The sequence below is a fragment of the Lycium ferocissimum genome, chromosome 7 (assembly GCF_029784015.1).
Source record: "Lycium ferocissimum isolate CSIRO_LF1 chromosome 7, AGI_CSIRO_Lferr_CH_V1, whole genome shotgun sequence".
NCBI lineage: Eukaryota > Viridiplantae > Streptophyta > Magnoliopsida > Solanales > Solanaceae > Lycium > Lycium ferocissimum.
Window position 1 is genome coordinate 35,821,308 of NC_081348.1, and position 17,037 is coordinate 35,838,344.

Below are 17,037 nucleotides of genomic sequence, written 5' to 3' on the forward strand. Positions count from 1 at the left end.
TAATGTGTTCCCAGCACATTGTAGGCGGAGTTATCTCATTTTGGATTGGAATCCTCATTGCTCTACTATGTTTCTTTTGTTGCAAGTTCGCTAAATAAAAAGACGCGATAAAATTCATACCATAAACGGTAGTTGTTGGGCAGATGTTAAAAGTCTTGTTTCTCTAAGCGATTTTTTTTGTTTTTGTTTTTCTTAGCTTATTGAAAACTTGCATGTTGCGTAAGTGTGAGATTAGACCTAACTTACCTTTGCAAACTAAGTACTCATTTACTGGAATGAGATGTATCCGAATAGGACAGAATGAACTTTATTTGACTCCAACTAATTTAAGATTGACCACGGCTGATTGATTTTTGTCCAAACGCTTCGACATTTCTTCTTTGGTTCATACTAACGGGAAAATGGTGTTTGTTATCTTCTATCTTGCAAATCTTTAATGCCATACTGCACCCTTTATTGATATGTGGGTGTGAAAAAAAAAAAAAAAAAGCATCGCCGCGTGACATTTCGGCCCAAATTTAGTGGAACCTATGAGTGACATTTCTTCACGCGACCTGGCTATCACTCCATTGAATCCTTAACCAGATTGTCTGCAGCTCCCTTGATAGGTCGACTCAGTGCCTAGAAACATACTTAGTACGTACATAGTTACAGCATGTAGTCTGTGATTGAACAAAATGATTCCCCATCCCCCAACCAAATTAAACCGCAGGAGTGGGATCCATTAGATTCTGATCGCTGATTAGCTTAAGCTGAAGCAGGGTCCCCCGTCCCTCCAAACAGCAGCAATTGCATGGTTACAATTCCTTCAACTGATAGGTACCCAAGCAGAGGCATAACTGAATGTTGGAATCAATCACTGACTTGGCTTGTGAGGATCACTATCTGGAGGTTGGATATGGATGTCTTAACTTTTCTTGATTCAAGCTATCAGAAGCATCAGAAGGGATATCAACTATTACTGATGGTCCATGAATTTCCTTCTGCCTCGATTCAAACTTGAGTCTCAGCAACAATGAATTAGTCATCACGCCAATAGAGCTCAAGCCCATGAGAGCTCCTGCGATTGACGGAGTAAGCATGGTTCCAGTAAATGGCAGCAGGACTCCAGCAGCTACTGGAATTCCAACCTGTTGGAGCAAAGATAAGAAGAAACACATGAAGGACAAAACTTTAAGAGAATCATATGATGCTTTCTTTTGGATCTTAGATTTTTCATAGGCACGAGTTCTTACATAATGAAATTTAAATCAACGTAAAACTTAAAACATTTTTATTTATGATTTTTCTAGTGTGTGCTCGCGCGCATCCGTGCGTGTTCACTAGCAACAGATCAGTAATCTTGTTCCCCTCCCTTCTCTTTATTGCAAAGATCATGAGGGACAACTTCTGAATGAGATTAAAACATGGCTCCGCATTCTCCAAATTAAATATGCAATTTCTCACAAATCTGTATGAGACAGAATTTATCAGCAGCAAGATAGTAATTGTTTCACATATGTTACATATATGTAGGTTTAGATCTTCAATATGTGACAGACTTCTCAAGGTCTTGAAAAGAAAAGAAAGGAAAATGCACCAAGGACGGAGAGGGGGAAAGAGAGAGAGAGAGAGAGAGGACAGACTAGGAAAAAGAAAGAATGAATAGCATTCCCATCAGTAATTCCAGACAAACTAACAGAGATTGGTAGGCGTCCAAAAGGAATGACTTACCGTGGAGGAAAAGAGAAGCAAGAGTCTTCTCCCCTCCCGCAAGTTTCAATAAACCTCAAGAATGGTCATTTTAAGTCTTTAATTTATGTTTTGCATGTAGCGAATTAATACCATCTCTTTTGCTTAACCAGTTTCCTTGTCTAAAATGGTAAGGCACATAGAAACACTTCTTGTTCTCATGGAGAGCTGATATAAGAAAAACTTACTATGTTGTATCCGAAGGCCCACCAAAGATTTTGTTTTACAGTCTTCATTGTTAGCTTGCTTAGCTCCAGAGCATCGAGCAACTGCAGAAAGGCGATTTTGTTAAAAATTATCGTATAACACAACGTCCAAGATAAAGGTCCTCACCTGATTCAAACCTTAATATACCCTAACAACATGACAAAGAGCAAGAACTAAAAGAGAAACTCTTTAAGAAGCCGCTTCCGAGTACTTTTTGTCACTAGACAATTTCCATTAAGACAGTATCAGCATAAATGGAGATGGAGGAAAGCATACAAAAAGAGTTAAAGATAAAGATTAGGTAATAAACAAACTGAAGTACTCATTGATTTAGATCCTGGTAATCAGTTCATTCAAACTACAAATCACTTTCACGTAATGTTTCCACCTTTTGTTCTACTAAGACCACTGCCGTACATTCTTGAGAAATTCACATTCGCAACTCTAATTTCACCATTATAGTAAAAGAATTCCCTGACCGAAGTATTGTTACAAAGTATTATGAACATCAGCAGAAAACCTTACTGCGGTAGAGAATCACATTGTAGCATACCTTAAAACTTAATTTAACCAGAAAATCTCGAGTTATTCATGTAAGAATCCATTAGTGCATTTTTACAAGGATTTGTGACTTGTTGCGAGCTCTAATAAATGATTACACAATGGCAAAGGAAATGGTTGAAGCAGCATTACACCATGCATACTGCTAAAAGTTGTGTGCTATTTAGTCACTATGTGACTGGTTCCTGACAAATGGTATAACACAACTGCAAGAGCTTAAGTGTTTCTGAGCAAGTAGAGGTCCTAGGTTCAAGTTTTGCGCCACCCGTCATTAAAAAATTCCACACAGTTGGCCCACTTAAAAGAATCAGCCCTGCACGTGATGGGCATGTAGACGATATGATAATTAAAAGAGCACTCTCTCTAACAAGTTAAACTTTTAGATTAGCTGGTCACCCAAATCAATCATTGTTGACAATGATGAATGTGTGTACACAAGCACCTGAAAATGGTCCTTTGAGGCTAGGTATTGCATATTTGAACAGTCAATATTCAAGAGGCTCAGAAATTAACATATAAGCATGGGAGTTTTCACTCCCAAATGCCATGTCAGGGAATTCAGGACTCAAATGGCTCTTTTGGAGAAAATACTCGTCTGTTCCAAACAACCTTTAGTAGTGTAAATACAATTGAATAATTATTTCTATCTGTTGACCTGATTCAAGTGTTTGCAAATCTTCGAGTTGTAATATTCTCAGCATGTGTTCTGAGGGTGGAGAGCGATGGATATGAAAATAAGACCTTAAGACCAGAACAAGAGACCATGTTCCCAATTTTACCATATACTCAGAAACTGAGGGCAGGTTACTCTAGTTCCAGAAAGGAAAGAAAGAACATGAAAGCTGTGAAAGTTGCAAATAGGAGAGGAGGAAAACCTGAGATAACCGATCATGCATCAGTACAATAGAAGACACATCACTTGCAGCTCCAACTCCGCCACCAATAGCTATTCCTACCTGTGCTGTTGCCAAGGCTGCAGCGTCATTTATTCCATCTCCGACCATAGCTACAACTTTCTGATCCTTTTGTAGCCTGCTTACAAACTTGTTCTTTTCATCTGGTTTGACTCCATAATAAACCTACATTCAACCATCTACCTTATTGGCATTTTCTCAATAACGGACGTAGAACTCATTGTAATGTGTTTTGGCAAAAGGGTCAAATACAGTTTAACAACCATTACTTCTAGCAAACCTTATCCTCTGTCTAAAAGGAAGTGCTTACACCGACCAAATAAACAAGCAAAAACTATGTACTTAAAAAGAGTTGAAACTGCTTACGTTTTCCTTAGGGATGCCAACAATAGATGCAACGTACTCGGCAGCATTCTTTTTGTCACCAGACAGTAAATAAGTATTAATTCCTTGTTTCGACAAAGATTCAACAACATGCCTTGCGTCTTCTCTGATTTGGTCCTCAACATAAATTAGACCAGCAAGGACGCCATCAACTCCCACATATACTACTGATTGGTTCTTGAAGTCATCAAATTCTTGGAATGGATTCTCAAGAACTCCATGCCTGCACAGTTTCGAGTAGTATCAAGACATAACTGTATTTAAGAAGGATAAAAATAATGTCTAACATAAGAAGATAGTGAACTAAGTGCAGAAAGAAAAAATTACCTTTTGACCCACTCTAGTGTGCCAATAGAAATCCTTTTATTATCTATATACCCTACAGCACCAGATCCAGGCTCCTCCGTGAATGATCCATCCAAAACCTGCATGTACGCATTTAAGAAATATGAAAACTGCTCACACTGCTATCTATTGGCAGTGAACATAGCAAATATCTAAGCCCAACTACATCTCTAGATTTAATAATAAAATTTTAAGGTGTTAGTTTTCTCTGCATCTTAATGCTCAGCCAGCACAAATAGAACATAGCATTCCGGATAGAGGTCAAGAATTATGATATATCTGAGAGTGGTGCAGTCTGACATAAAAGAATAAGCAACAAAATAACACAACCCTTCTTCCTCAACTAATCTTGATTAAGACAGACAACCCTTCTTCCTCAACTAACCTTGATTAAGACAGAGTTAAAACTCCAGCAAGATTAGAGTCAGATAACCAAGCAACACAGCAATTAATCATGGCGGTACATGCAGTGCAAATATGCAACATGGCATGATAGCAGTTTCGAGTCTCACTGCTATCCACCAGCAAAATGGTTCCATGGTTGAAGAAAAGAAACCATTCCTGCACATGAGCTGGCTGTTGCAAACGTAAACAAATAAATAGAAGTGTTTATCTCTAACAACTTAAAGCTTAGATGATGTTCACACAATTAAACAGATTCAAAGATGTGTCAAGGGGCAAACTAAAACCTTGTTAATGGAAAAAAAAAAAAAAAGGTGTACAATTCTGTTTGACTATTCTAATAAGGAAGCTAGAATTTCTAAAATCACAACTCTGACAACTGTACAAGTTTGTCCCATAGTGCAAATGATGATTTACTAATATGTCTCTAAAACCAAATTATCATTGCTTCGCCAATATATGTCTGTGTGCGTGCGTGCGTAAGAGGAGATAACATGGTCAAATACTGTTAATATATCATGCAATTATTCTTGAATACAAAGTTCATGTGCATAAATTTGGATACTGTTCCTATAAAGAAATAGGTAAACACTGAAAAAGGAGCACTGAAAGTTCCTAGTTGTATAGATGATTGGGCGGAGTAGAATCATATTTTGTAGATGCTTTACCTGTTGGTATACCCCATGTATACGGCCAATTTGGCCATGTTTATGAATGAAAATACAATTGAATTAAAAAAAAAAAAAAAAGAAAAAAAAAAAAAGGAGCACTGAAACGAGAACCACCTTCAACTTTGGAGAATTTGCAGTCTGAGCAGCCTCTACAATTGCTTTTCCAATTGGATGATTGGTATTTGATTCAACTCCAGCAGCGAACTTCAGAATATCAACTTCTGACCACTGACAAGGTGAAGTTGAATCTTGTCTGTACCAAAACTTGGCTCATTATCTCCAATGGAAAAATACCATAGACACCTTTTCTTTTACTAGAAGGTGTTTGAATTTCACTTAAACTTTAGACATTTTCCAAGGTTCAGAATTCTATTATCAAAGAAACAAGATCCAAATATTGACAACATACATCTAACCAAAACTGACAAAGCAACAGATGGCAGCAGCAAAAATAAGATGACTAACATAATTTAGAAAAGGAGAGGACAGAGAAAAAGAAGTGAAAAACTAGAACAAGAGATGACTTGGTGATGAATATAAAGGTGGCTAAGTGCTCACTAGTTGCTCTCTAGTCTTATCCCATCATGCAGAATCATTCATAGTTTTCCTCTTTCTAGTATATCCAGAATTGAAAATGTACAAAACAAGTAATCCCTCTGTTTCAATTTAAGTGAACCTATTTCCTTTTTAGTCCGTGCCAAAATGAATGACCTCTTTCCAAATTCGGAAAAAAATTTACTTTATGAATGATTTACAGCCACACAAATATTCAAGACTTATTTTGAACCACAAGTTTCAAAAGTCTTCCCTGTTTCTTCAATGTCGTGCCCAGTCAAATGGGTTCACATAAATTGAAACGGAGGGAGTATATAAGAAATAAAAGTTAACTGACCCACATTGCTGGAGGAAATAGGTTGTTGTATCCTTAAAATCTTGGCAGCTCACCTTAACGGTCATCTCATGAGCAAATTTTTGGTTGAGTTAGTCACAAGGTACATTTTCTTAACATGGTATCACAACCAAACCCATCCTAATTCTTGGTTTACCAATATTGGGCCATGTCATTCGTCCATGCGTAGATATCTGAGTGTGTGGAAAGGTGTCGAACCACATTGTTTTGAAGAACTTTTGGAGGAATAGACAGTTGTCTCCTTATATAGTTTTGGGAAATCCTCACCTCACCAGCTAATTTTGGGGTTGGATTAGACCCAAGTTCCATTTTCTTAAGAGAAAACAAATAGGCAATTCAAACACTAGATGCTTTTCTTGTGGGTGCCTGTAAATTATGAAGTCAGAGAGACTTGGGATGGCAGAAATAGTGTATTCTTAAAATGTTTCTTTGTCACGACAATAACATATTATTAAAAGAAAATGCTATAAAGAAAAATCAATTTCCTTATTTGTTATAGCCCAAAAATTGGACACACAATATACAAGTGATTGACCTGCAATGCAAACAAAACTCACAGAAGTCTTCCTAAATAATAAATAGGACTTGCATTATTCGGTCTTCCATATTTCAATCACTCTTCATTTTTTTTACTTTTATTGTAGTCTATTAAGTTTTTAAAGTGCCTTGACAGAAAGTACTTTTGTCCGAGAATAGTCAGATCTACTCGACATAAAGAACCCAAGGATGGAATCATGGAAACTCACAAACTCCTGTCATTCTAATATAATCTACTCAGTTTACACAACATTCCTATTAAGTGAAAGAATTAAAGTGTGAGATGGTTTGGTATAAGTTAGAAACAGGCAGACTGATGGTTTGGTAAAAGTTAGAAACAGGCAGACCTTATTTTTTATGAATAGGGAAGGAAATAATTGTGGTTAAAGAGTTTAACAAACAAAATTGTATTTAATAAGTAAAACAGGTTTCATATAATTATTAATTAAAATAAACCGTATCAAAACTTTTCTTTTTATTGAAGAAGATCAAAATATCCCTTTTAAGAAAGTGAATTGCATTTTGGAAACCATAATACAGCCAGGAGAGAAATATATAAATACACTTAAAGTATGCACCCAACCTTCCATCTGGATCTTCTTGATGGCCTTGACCTTGAGACACAACTCTGGTCACAGTTGGTCTACCGATAGTCAGTGTCCCAGTCTTATCAAACACAATTGTATTCACCGTTGAGAATCTTTCTAGGACACTTCCACCACGCAAAAGCAAGCCTTTAGTGGCACCAAGGGAGGTTCCAACCTTTACACAAAAATGTCTAAATCATTAGTAGTGCATCAAGTGTTAGGACCATGCCTGGATTTAACATGACAGTACAACAGGATATCTATATTTCTTTACCATCACTGCAGTAGGAGTGGCAAGACCAAGTGCACATGGACAGGCAATAACCTGCAACCACAAACCAGAAGCAAATTACTGCAAAACAAAGAGATAGAAACATAATCATGGGATAGAAGCCTGCCCACCAGGTGGCTTAACGAAATTAGTGGCCTAAAGCTAAACGTTAAGCATAATAGTAAGATCTTTTAGCTTTATCAAAAAAAAAAAAATAAAAAAAAAATAGTAAGATCTTTTAGAGTTGATTATTTCTTATAAAGAGTGGGTTAGACCATTTTTTCACTCCAGAGAGAAATAGGAGAGCCTTCGACGGGGTAGAGTTGAGTTTTAGTCAGTTGAGGAGTAGCTCAGTAGTCTCTGTTCTCTTATTTTCTTTTGGTGCACCCATAAAATTCCTAGTTGTCTAGAAGAACGGGCGGATTTTGTAGGGAATCATGTTTTGTAGATTCTTTACTTTTTGGTATACCCCTTGTATACGGTCTGTTTTTGTGGCCATGTTTATGAATGAAAATACCTTTACCTGATAAAAAAAGAAAAAGAAATGTTTCTTATAAAATATTATCTAACCCTTAGTGAGTAGAGTAACCAAATGTCTCCAATGGTGGGAGCTAGCAAGTTACTGAGTGAATGATCAAGATGCGTACAAGATGGTCCGTACACCATCATTACCAAAAAAAAAAAAAAAAAATCAAATACACATCACACCCCTTGCCGTGCGGCCCTTTCCAGGACCCTGCTAACGCGGGATGCTTTGAGCACCGCACTGCCCTTCTTTTATATAATCAACTCGAAAAGATAATTATCAAAGTCGTCGTCAAATTGTTCACTTTCATATATCGCATATTTATTATAAAAGTCAAGTTATTTATCTGAATAACCTCTATCACATCCCCCCCCCCCCCCCCCCCCCACGCAAAAAAAAAAAAAGGGCACGACCCAAAACCGGGGGCCATGACTGGCACCCGAAGAGCCACTACCGCAGGCGTACCAAAACCATTAATCGAGAAAGAAAAGAATACGTTCAAATCATCCATAATATATATCGTATCTCAACATTAAGCGGACGAATAGAAAATAACACGTGTAAAAACACATCCAAAACTGTCAAGGAGCATCTAAGAGTATCTACGTACACCTTTGGGGTACAAAAATAATCTAGTATAAGAAATTCTGGGGCCTTCAATTTGGTGGTGATTGTTTGGGGGGAGGGACTAAAGCAATTGCTTTAGTGGCTTGCCCCTTTAGCTGGCCTTGATGCCCACATAATGCAAAAAAGAGCATGAAATTAAAAACAATACGGAAACAGCAGAGTGGAGAGTTCAAAAAATTTTGTAAAGGATTACTCAATCAGATTTGAAAATTTATCTTGTGGGATGTTGCAGAATAAGCCAAATTTGAACCTTGTGGGTGATTATTGAAAATCAACGCAGGACACACGAGTTTACACACCGACATACCAGCACAGTACATGAGAGCTGCAACGCTAGCGAAACAACGCTTCCATGATAAAGGGCGGGAGGCAGAACGCGAGCACCAAAAAGGTTCCAGAACATAAATGTGGCAGCAGAAAGTGTCATTACCCCATAAGTAAAATTCCCAGCAACCTATCAAATAGAAGCAAGCAAGCTATTTTCAGGACAAGGATACAAATCAATTCCTTTGCAAACGATATTAGACAGTAATTTGGGTGAACCACTTAAGCTGCCAACTGCCAAATATTGTGTACATTAGGAGAAAACACAGCTTTAAAATGGAAACCTTGTCAGCCAACCGCTGTACAGGAGCTTCTCTACTCTGTGCTTCTTCTACTAATCTAACAATGTCCCCAATTGCAGTTTCACCACCTGGTCGTCGCACTTCAACAGTAAGTGTTCCATTAAGATTTATACTTCCTGCCGCAACTTCAGCCTAATTCATAAAAATAACCTATTATGATATTATATGACTTGAAGAAGAGAAATCAGATGGAACTTTAAGCTGGATATCTGTCCAACCATAAAGCAAATTTTTAACAGAGGAAAGCAGTAGGTAATAAGAGAAGATAGGTTGACTACCCCAGGTAATTTAGTGACAGGTAACGGCTCCCCAGTAAAACTTGATTCATCAATTGTGCTTCTACCGGCTCTGACAATTCCATCAGCTGGAACACGGTCCTGAATTTCGACAAACAGTAAATTCAACTGCTATTGGTTGCTATTTCTAATCAGAATATCTCTACAGATCTAATAATGTGCAACATTTTACACTTGTAGCTAACAGAGGAGGAGATTGACAACACAGACGATTCAAGTAAGAACTGTCCCAGCCCCACGAGAAACAGACTCAGAGAAACCGAATAAGGTACTCCCTCCGTCCCAAAAAGATTGTCCTCTTTTGACTTGGCACAAAGTTTAAGAAATAAAGGAAGGCTTTTGAAATGTGTGGTCCAAAACAAGCTTTAGCTATTTGTGTGGCTGTAGATCATCTCATAAAGTTAAATTGTTTCCAAATATAGAAAGGGGACAATCTTTTTGGGACAGACTAAAAAGGAAAGCAGGACAATCATTTTGGGTCGGAGGGAGTACAATGTAACATGAAGACAAAGTACAGCTTACTTACCCCAGGTAAAACAATGATCTGATCTCCGATAGACAGACTGTTAGAAGGAACTTCAACTGTGGAGCTCGATTCCCCTGAATCTCCACTGACTACAAGTCTTGCTTTAGACGGCAAGACATTGAGAAGGCCTGTCATGTCGCTTGTGGCTTTAATTTTAGCTCTCTGCTCAAGGTTTCTTCCCAGCAAGACAAAAGCAATCAACATAACAGGTTCCTCGAAGAATGTTTTCCAACCCTACAGGAAAGGTTATTAGATGAATGCTAGCTGCATGTGTAAGTGTATAACTGACCAAAGCTAACAATAAACTCTAACGACTGGGAAGCAATGCAATACTGTACTACAGGAAAGTTTATCTAAAATGGTACATATTACTGTACTACAGGAAAGTTACTGCTCTCCTTACGGACAGAGAAAAGCTCCTAAAGCCCCCAACTGAAGAATACAAGGGACTCTTAGTTGTAAAGATAATTGGATGCACTTAATAGAGGATGCGTTCTTCTAAAGCTCATTGGTTAATACCTATTGTTTACGGATGACCACACCTTTTCTAAATAAACAGACAGTGGAACCTCAACAAACAATAAAATATATTTACACTGAAATCCTTAAGGCACTTTAAATAAGTTCAGAGGCCTCCTTGCTTTATTGTCAACTATGTTCCCACTTATATTCTGGTAGCATTCAGCTTTGTCCTAGTAAAGGATGATATTAACCATCTAGAAATTATCGTATTTGATATATAGGTACATTATACACATAAAATTCAGTAGGTAAAGCAAACATGAAGGCAGTACAGAACAATACTACGAGAGCACAATGCATCTGTTACTGAAGCAGGAAGCAAAGGAATGCTAATAATTCTTATATACCACATCTTACCTTTACCATTTCCTGTTGCATGGAAATATTTCGGGGCATGTTAGTTGCTTTAGGTTCCGATTTAAGTTTAGGGGTTTGTTTAAGTTTATAAGCTGCTGTTTAAGAATTTGGTTAAGTCATTTTGTTTAACAGTCAAAGGGTTCTAGATATTTGGGTATATTTTAACACTCCAGTAATTTGCCCAAGTACGCAATACTGGAAGAACTTGATTACATGATATGTATGCCTCAAGTCTTTAGATGAAACGTTTATTCAGCAGAACAAAGTACAAGATATTGGTCAAAAAAGTTACCAGTTTTGGTATTAAGGCTGCCATTGAGCTCACAGCAAACGATGACATGGCCCCAAGACCAACTAATGTATTCATGTTTGGTGATCCTTTAATTAGGCTTTTCAGACCATCAATAATAAGTTGTCGACCAGGTACAAGCAATGTAAACAGAGACAGACTCATTTGGAAACCCGTGGAATGAATTGCATGGATCCATGAAGCGTTAGCTCCAAGAAAATGGGAGAGATGCCCGACAAGGCACACTGCACATAAAGCCCACGAGATGGCAAGCCCACGACCTGTTAAAATGTTAGGTTATTAATGTTATGGTTACTACATTCTGATCAATGAAGTCCCTTAAATGTGAAATCTTAGAAAATGACTGGAAGAGGAGCTCTTAAGCGAGACATGTACCACTTTCTTTCAACTGAATACGCTTTGCGTTCATCTTCTTCTCAAATATTTCAAAGAAGTTTTCCCTTCTGGAATCTGCATTAAATTAGACCCATGTCACACTGATACACATGCAAGCACCCCAAACAAGAAGGTGATACGCAATCAGATCAAGAAGGAAGATATCAATTGCTGATGATATTATTTCCTTAAATTTATGATATTTTAGGGGATAACCACAAAAAATGATCAAATCACTTCTAGTTGTTCTAGGACAAAAACAAAGTGTTTGGACAAAACTGGGAGATCCAAAGAAAAGCTTCAGAACAAGAAATTTATGCCTAACTCATCCAAACAAGTTTAGTCAGGTTGAGTGCACACAACCACAATTGATGGTGTTGTACAAATAAATTCATTCAGGAAATATTTACCAGTAATCAGCTCCACAACTGCATTGCTTTTTTTTTTTTTTTTAATATATATATAAGGATGCAAACCATTTCCATAATCATTTTATGCACCTTGAATTTGATTAGGCAGGAGGCAACGGGACACAAGTGAAGGAAATTATTTCTCCAACCATATACTTCCGAGTTGAAAAGATTTTAAGATAAAGGTAAATAGTTGGGCACTGAAAAGCAGATCCAGGAAATTTTCCAGAAGTGCATCCGCTTAAACTACTTTTCCCTATTTTGATTATCATGAGTTCCCAAAACTTATCTGTTTCACCACTAACTTTACTTTCCAACAATTACCTCATGCAGTCTACTTCCCACGTAGGGGTAAGGTCTGCTTACACTCTACACTCCCCAGACCTCACTTTGTGGGATTTCACTGGGTATGTTGTTGTTGTTGTTAGTCTACTTCAGTTGCAAGAATCTCCTCAAAGTTTCTTTTTGTCGCTGTGTCTTCCTACCTTTTATGCAGATTAACTCTAATTGAGGGAGTGCCTTTTAACTATAGGTTGTTTAAAACAGTGGACATCATATGTTTTCTGTACAAGGTAAATAATTTTATTAATGTGGGTAACTCCTGTATACAAGCAGTTTACCTTTACAGGTAAAGAACCGACAAAAGAATAGACATCATCTATGTGATTGACAACATGAATAGAGGATCACTTAATAAGTTAAAAAATAAACAAATGGTACACAAAATGGAGTGGAAGTATGAAACAATCAATGATAAAAGACTAATATGCTTCCACAGTTCTAGTTTATGAAGTTAAAGGTTCAGCCTGGTATTAAAGTGATTATATGTATACTTTTGTGTTCTGGTTCAGATTTTTTTCATGACACATTAGTCTAACTAAAAGCTGAAATTAGTTTCTTCATTGATGATGTGGCCAGCGAATTGATTCGGCCATCTGCTATTTGATAAAGAATCTGAAAATCTGGCACAAATGGAGTGCGTAGATGAAAAAAACACGAGTAGCAGGCTGGCAGCAAGTTTTTATATGAATTCTGCAAGTTTTGACTTTTTGAGCTTATGCAAGATGCAACCGGAGTAATGCAGTAACCAGCTAGCCTTTTGAAAACAATTGATGTAAATTTCTGAATCTGCTTTTTGTGCGGATTCTTTGTTTTACATCTTATCTCATAGCTATACGACCCTAATTAAAGATCGAGTTCCGTGTCCAGGAAAAAGATACAATCCAAAGGGAGACTGAAAACGTTGACCAAACTTAACTAATGTCTAACGACCAAAGAAGAAAACACATTACATCATTGCAATAGAAAATTCCATTTTGAAGTTCAGCAAAGTATTCCAGCCAACAAGTTATATAATCTTTGCTACAACAGAAATTTCACAACAGTTACAATAAGAGTTCACCAGAATGTCAGACTGCAGAACCTAAAAGATTCCCTCCACTTTTATAGTAAGGGGGGAAGCTACAAGGAAGGACACAGCTGGCATATCCTTAAAGTAAATGTCTTTCACGATCTGAACTACTACATTAAACTTTTACGGAAAGATGGCTCCTATCAACTCATAACATTATAAACTTCTCTCGGTACAATTATTCAAAATGAAAGAGCCTCCTCATAGAAATTCCTCCGTTCAACAAATCCACCAATTCTTGCCGCTGAAACTCTTACCTATATATGAAAAGGACCTTGTTGTCAAAACCAAAATCATTACTTTGACCTAAATGTTCTATTTTCATCAAAGATGGGGAGAAGTGACTAAGAGGTGCTGCTGAAAAGGGTTTTAGTCAATATAACAGGGACATACCATGAAGGACAATGGTTGCTCATTTCAAGAAAGCTTTTGCGTTTCATGATGAAAAATCCCCTTCAATGGCTCCCTCACCTGTCAATTACCCACCAAGCTTCACATAAGTAATAGAAACCCCAAGTTTATTCCAGTCTCTAATCTGCTTGAAATTTAAGAGGTGCTAATGGACCAAAACAGGAATATCATTCTTTATTTAGCACAAATCAGAGAGATAATCTTAGTTAAATTCCTGAAAGAAAAAAAGAAAAGGAGAAAAGACAGTGGATGGGTTTTTGTTGTGCTTTTAATTTACAGCTTATTCTCTTCCTTTTAATCAATAGTGCAAACTATGCTCCCCGTGGATTAATTAACATGGAAACAATGTCAGGCTGCTCTAAAATATCAGTCTGCGAAAATATGGCCAGGAGTCAAGTTAGGTTCCTGTAAATCAACTGTCCGGCAACCTAAACCTACCCAAGTCAAAAGTACCAAATCTGAGGAACCTTGCGATGGCAGAAAGACTAAACACCAAAAAGACATATAGCAGTTTGCAACTACTCCTGAAGAATCTTCAACAAACACATAACCATTTAAGATGTACAAAAATCCTGACAAATTCTTTTATGAACCATCTATTTCCTTAGTAATAGCACCCTGTCCGGCATTTGAAGTGTTATTGAAATTAAATTATATACACACATACAATTAACTGCTAATAGTGCAAGCATAATCCACACTTGGAGACTTTCAACCAAACTGCTAGGCTAGTGATACAATAGTGTAAAACGCAATGGTACAATTGGAAACACATCAAATTAACAACAAAGAAAGCGCTAACCTCGAACATTAGATTTGAACCCACAAGTAGTCAAATGCTTTGCAAGGACCTCCCCCAACTCCTTTTGCCAATTTGGTACAACCTTCGCTTCAGATACTGGCCACACTATTGCTGTCTCCGTCGTAAGATTTACAGTAGCAGAAGAAACTTGTGGCTGTTGATAAAGAACTTCGTAATGTCAAGTGAAAAAAAAAAAAGAAACAGAAAACACGTGAACTAGGAATACAAGTAATAGAAGAAAAGGCTAGCTAAACACATAAATATCTGTAAATTATGCAATTAATGCACGCTAAAAGATCATAGAGAATTGAACAGTTCTGGGGATAGTTTCTTTTCCACTCTAAACTACTAGAGAATCTCTAGATGAAGAGAATAGATTCTGGGCTTATGAGAGTTAATCATGTCTTCAACTGAAGAATCCAATTGTCTAGGAATGTTTCAGTGTGATCCGAACCAGAGTCATATTCAGACTGCTAACTCGGTGGTCGTAACATACCACAGCACCCGCCATTCCTTTGTCACAATGGATGCGGACTTAGTTCGTAAGAGTGTGTGAGCGTGTTAAAAATATTATCCCATGCAGGGGAAGAGGTAGTTCACAATTTACAAGTTCATCCCAACCAAGTAACTTTAGCTCAGACCTTGTAAAATCAAATGGGCTGTGGTAGAATTTTGAACTTGAACCCATAAAGTTCAAATTCCGGATCCGCCTCAGGCCCATGGTTGGACACATTAAACACTCCAGGCCAATTAAGACAACAACATATTTTAGCTTTTCCCTTTGCTACTGAGAGCCAATAATCATGTTGATACAATCAACCAATTTTTCATATGGTTTAAAGAATCAAACTGTCCAAAAGAAGAAGAAATAGCTACTCCTTCAGTTCTGAAAGTAAACCTTGTAGTGAGCCGACTGCAGTATTTTTGTGGCCTACAGCATGAACATAAGACGCTTAATTGAACATAAGAACCTGAGTTGGAAGTATTTTGAATACTTACGAGACTTTCTAAAATTCTCTTCACGCTCGATGAACAGCCGCCGCATGTCATTCCCTGAAAATGTGCAGACAAATTTGAGGACTATTTTTTGAGATTTTTTTTTTTTGAGATTGGAGGACTATTCAAACGGGAACTTAGCTAAATGTACCCTTCGGCCATCTAGTTTACCAAACACTGCCTATACACTTCGTCTGTATAGGAGGTTGTGTATAGGTATGTATAGTATATGTATATTTAGTAATCCCTCTGTCCCAATTTATATTATATGGCACACTTTACTTTTTAGCCTGTCAAAAAAAAATGTCACCTTTCTATAATTAGAAACAATTTAACTTTTGAGATACTCCCTCCGTTCACTTTTACTTGTCCGCTTTATCATATCAAGAGAAAGACAAATTTATTTTTTCTATTTTACCCTTAACATTAACTACTCATTCCTCAAATCATTATTGAATCTATACATCATTAATATGAGTATTATAGTGAAATATGCACTTCATTTATTATTTCTTAAGGGTCGTGCAAAGTCCATTGTGGACAAGTAAAAGTGAACGGACTAAACCCTCAGGGGTTGGCCTGGTGGCAATTGACTTGAGCCTTGGGGTGCTCCCTTTCAAGGTCTCAAGTTCGAAACCCGCTGGGTGCAAACAATTTCTGAGGGCCATCGGACTGGGGAAACCCTGAATTACCCGTGGTGCACTTGCGGGAAACTCCTTGCCGAGGGCCTGTGCACCCCCGGGATTAGTCGGGTCTCAAAGAGACTCGGACACCCGGTGCTTAATCAAAAAAAAAGTGAACGGACTAAGACTTGTTTTCGACCACAAATTTCAAAAGTCTTACTTGCCCTCTTAAACTCTGTGCCTATTCAAATTGTGTCACATAAATTGGGACAGAAGGACTATAAACTATACACTACCTATACACTTGTTTACCCCGAAATTGGATAATCAATTGAATTTATAAGTGGGTATAGGATATGTGCTTTGTTCTTGACGTATGTTAGATAAAGGAAATAGAGATTGGGAGGCTCTCTAATAGACGTCAAAGATGTAGACGTTTGTGAGCAATATATTATATGATTAGCAATAATCCTTGAAAGGAAACGGCCTTGGCCGAATAAATGAAAGGGAGAGTAAGTATATGAGATTCTTTTCTTACAAATGTTCTTGAAAATGTAAAGGAGCCAACCCCCTCAAAGGAGGGGGTGTCTCCTATTTATAGTGCGCCTCCACGGGCTTCATACAATGTGAAGTGAATAAAATAATAATAACGAGGACGGCTACCGAACGGATTTGGTGGGATTTGACCGACGGCGCCGT

At 37.5% G+C, this 17,037-nt stretch overlaps 1 protein-coding gene across 2 annotated transcripts; it reads right to left on the minus strand.

Moving 5' to 3' along the window:
* Positions 1 to 291: 291 nt before the first annotated feature.
* On the minus strand, positions 292 to 16,122 carry LOC132064673 (copper-transporting ATPase PAA1, chloroplastic). Of its 2 annotated transcripts, XM_059457742.1 has the most exons (16): positions 15,719 to 16,122; positions 14,720 to 14,873; positions 11,686 to 11,760; positions 11,293 to 11,570; positions 10,122 to 10,355; positions 9,578 to 9,676; positions 9,282 to 9,431; positions 8,981 to 9,127; positions 7,524 to 7,574; positions 7,246 to 7,424; positions 5,330 to 5,468; positions 4,125 to 4,222; positions 3,780 to 4,020; positions 3,375 to 3,578; positions 1,920 to 2,000; positions 292 to 1,130 (listed from the first exon to the last, which is right to left on the minus strand). In XM_059457742.1, exons 1-16 carry the CDS (start codon positions 15,767 to 15,769, stop codon positions 882 to 884), a joined length of 2,430 nt encoding a protein of 809 aa, XP_059313725.1. In that variant the 5' UTR covers positions 15,770 to 16,122; the 3' UTR covers positions 292 to 881. The 2 variants fall into 2 exon arrangements, 1 of the variants encoding a protein (XP_059313725.1); XR_009416603.1 differs by lacking the exons at positions 292 to 1,130; positions 1,920 to 2,000; positions 3,375 to 3,578; ... (10 more) ...; positions 11,686 to 11,760; positions 15,719 to 16,122 and adding exons at positions 13,389 to 13,763; positions 13,900 to 13,977 and having other exon boundaries at positions 14,720 to 14,859.
* Positions 16,123 to 17,037: the final 915 nt, after the last annotated feature.

Excerpts from the sequence above, each read along its gene's own strand:
- LOC132064673 (XM_059457742.1), bottom strand. The coding sequence starts at position 15,769 with ATGACATGCGGCGGCTGTTCATCGAGCGTGAAGAGAATTTTAGAAAGT. Across the intron at positions 11,761-14,719 it reads GTTCAAATCTAATGTTCGAG|ATTCCAGAAGGGAAAACTTC; the intron begins GTTAGCGCTTTC and ends AATTTAATGCAG. Across the intron at positions 9,432-9,577 it reads CTGTCACTAAATTACCTGGG|GCTGAAGTTGCGGCAGGAAG; the intron begins GTAGTCAACCTA and ends TTTATGAATTAG.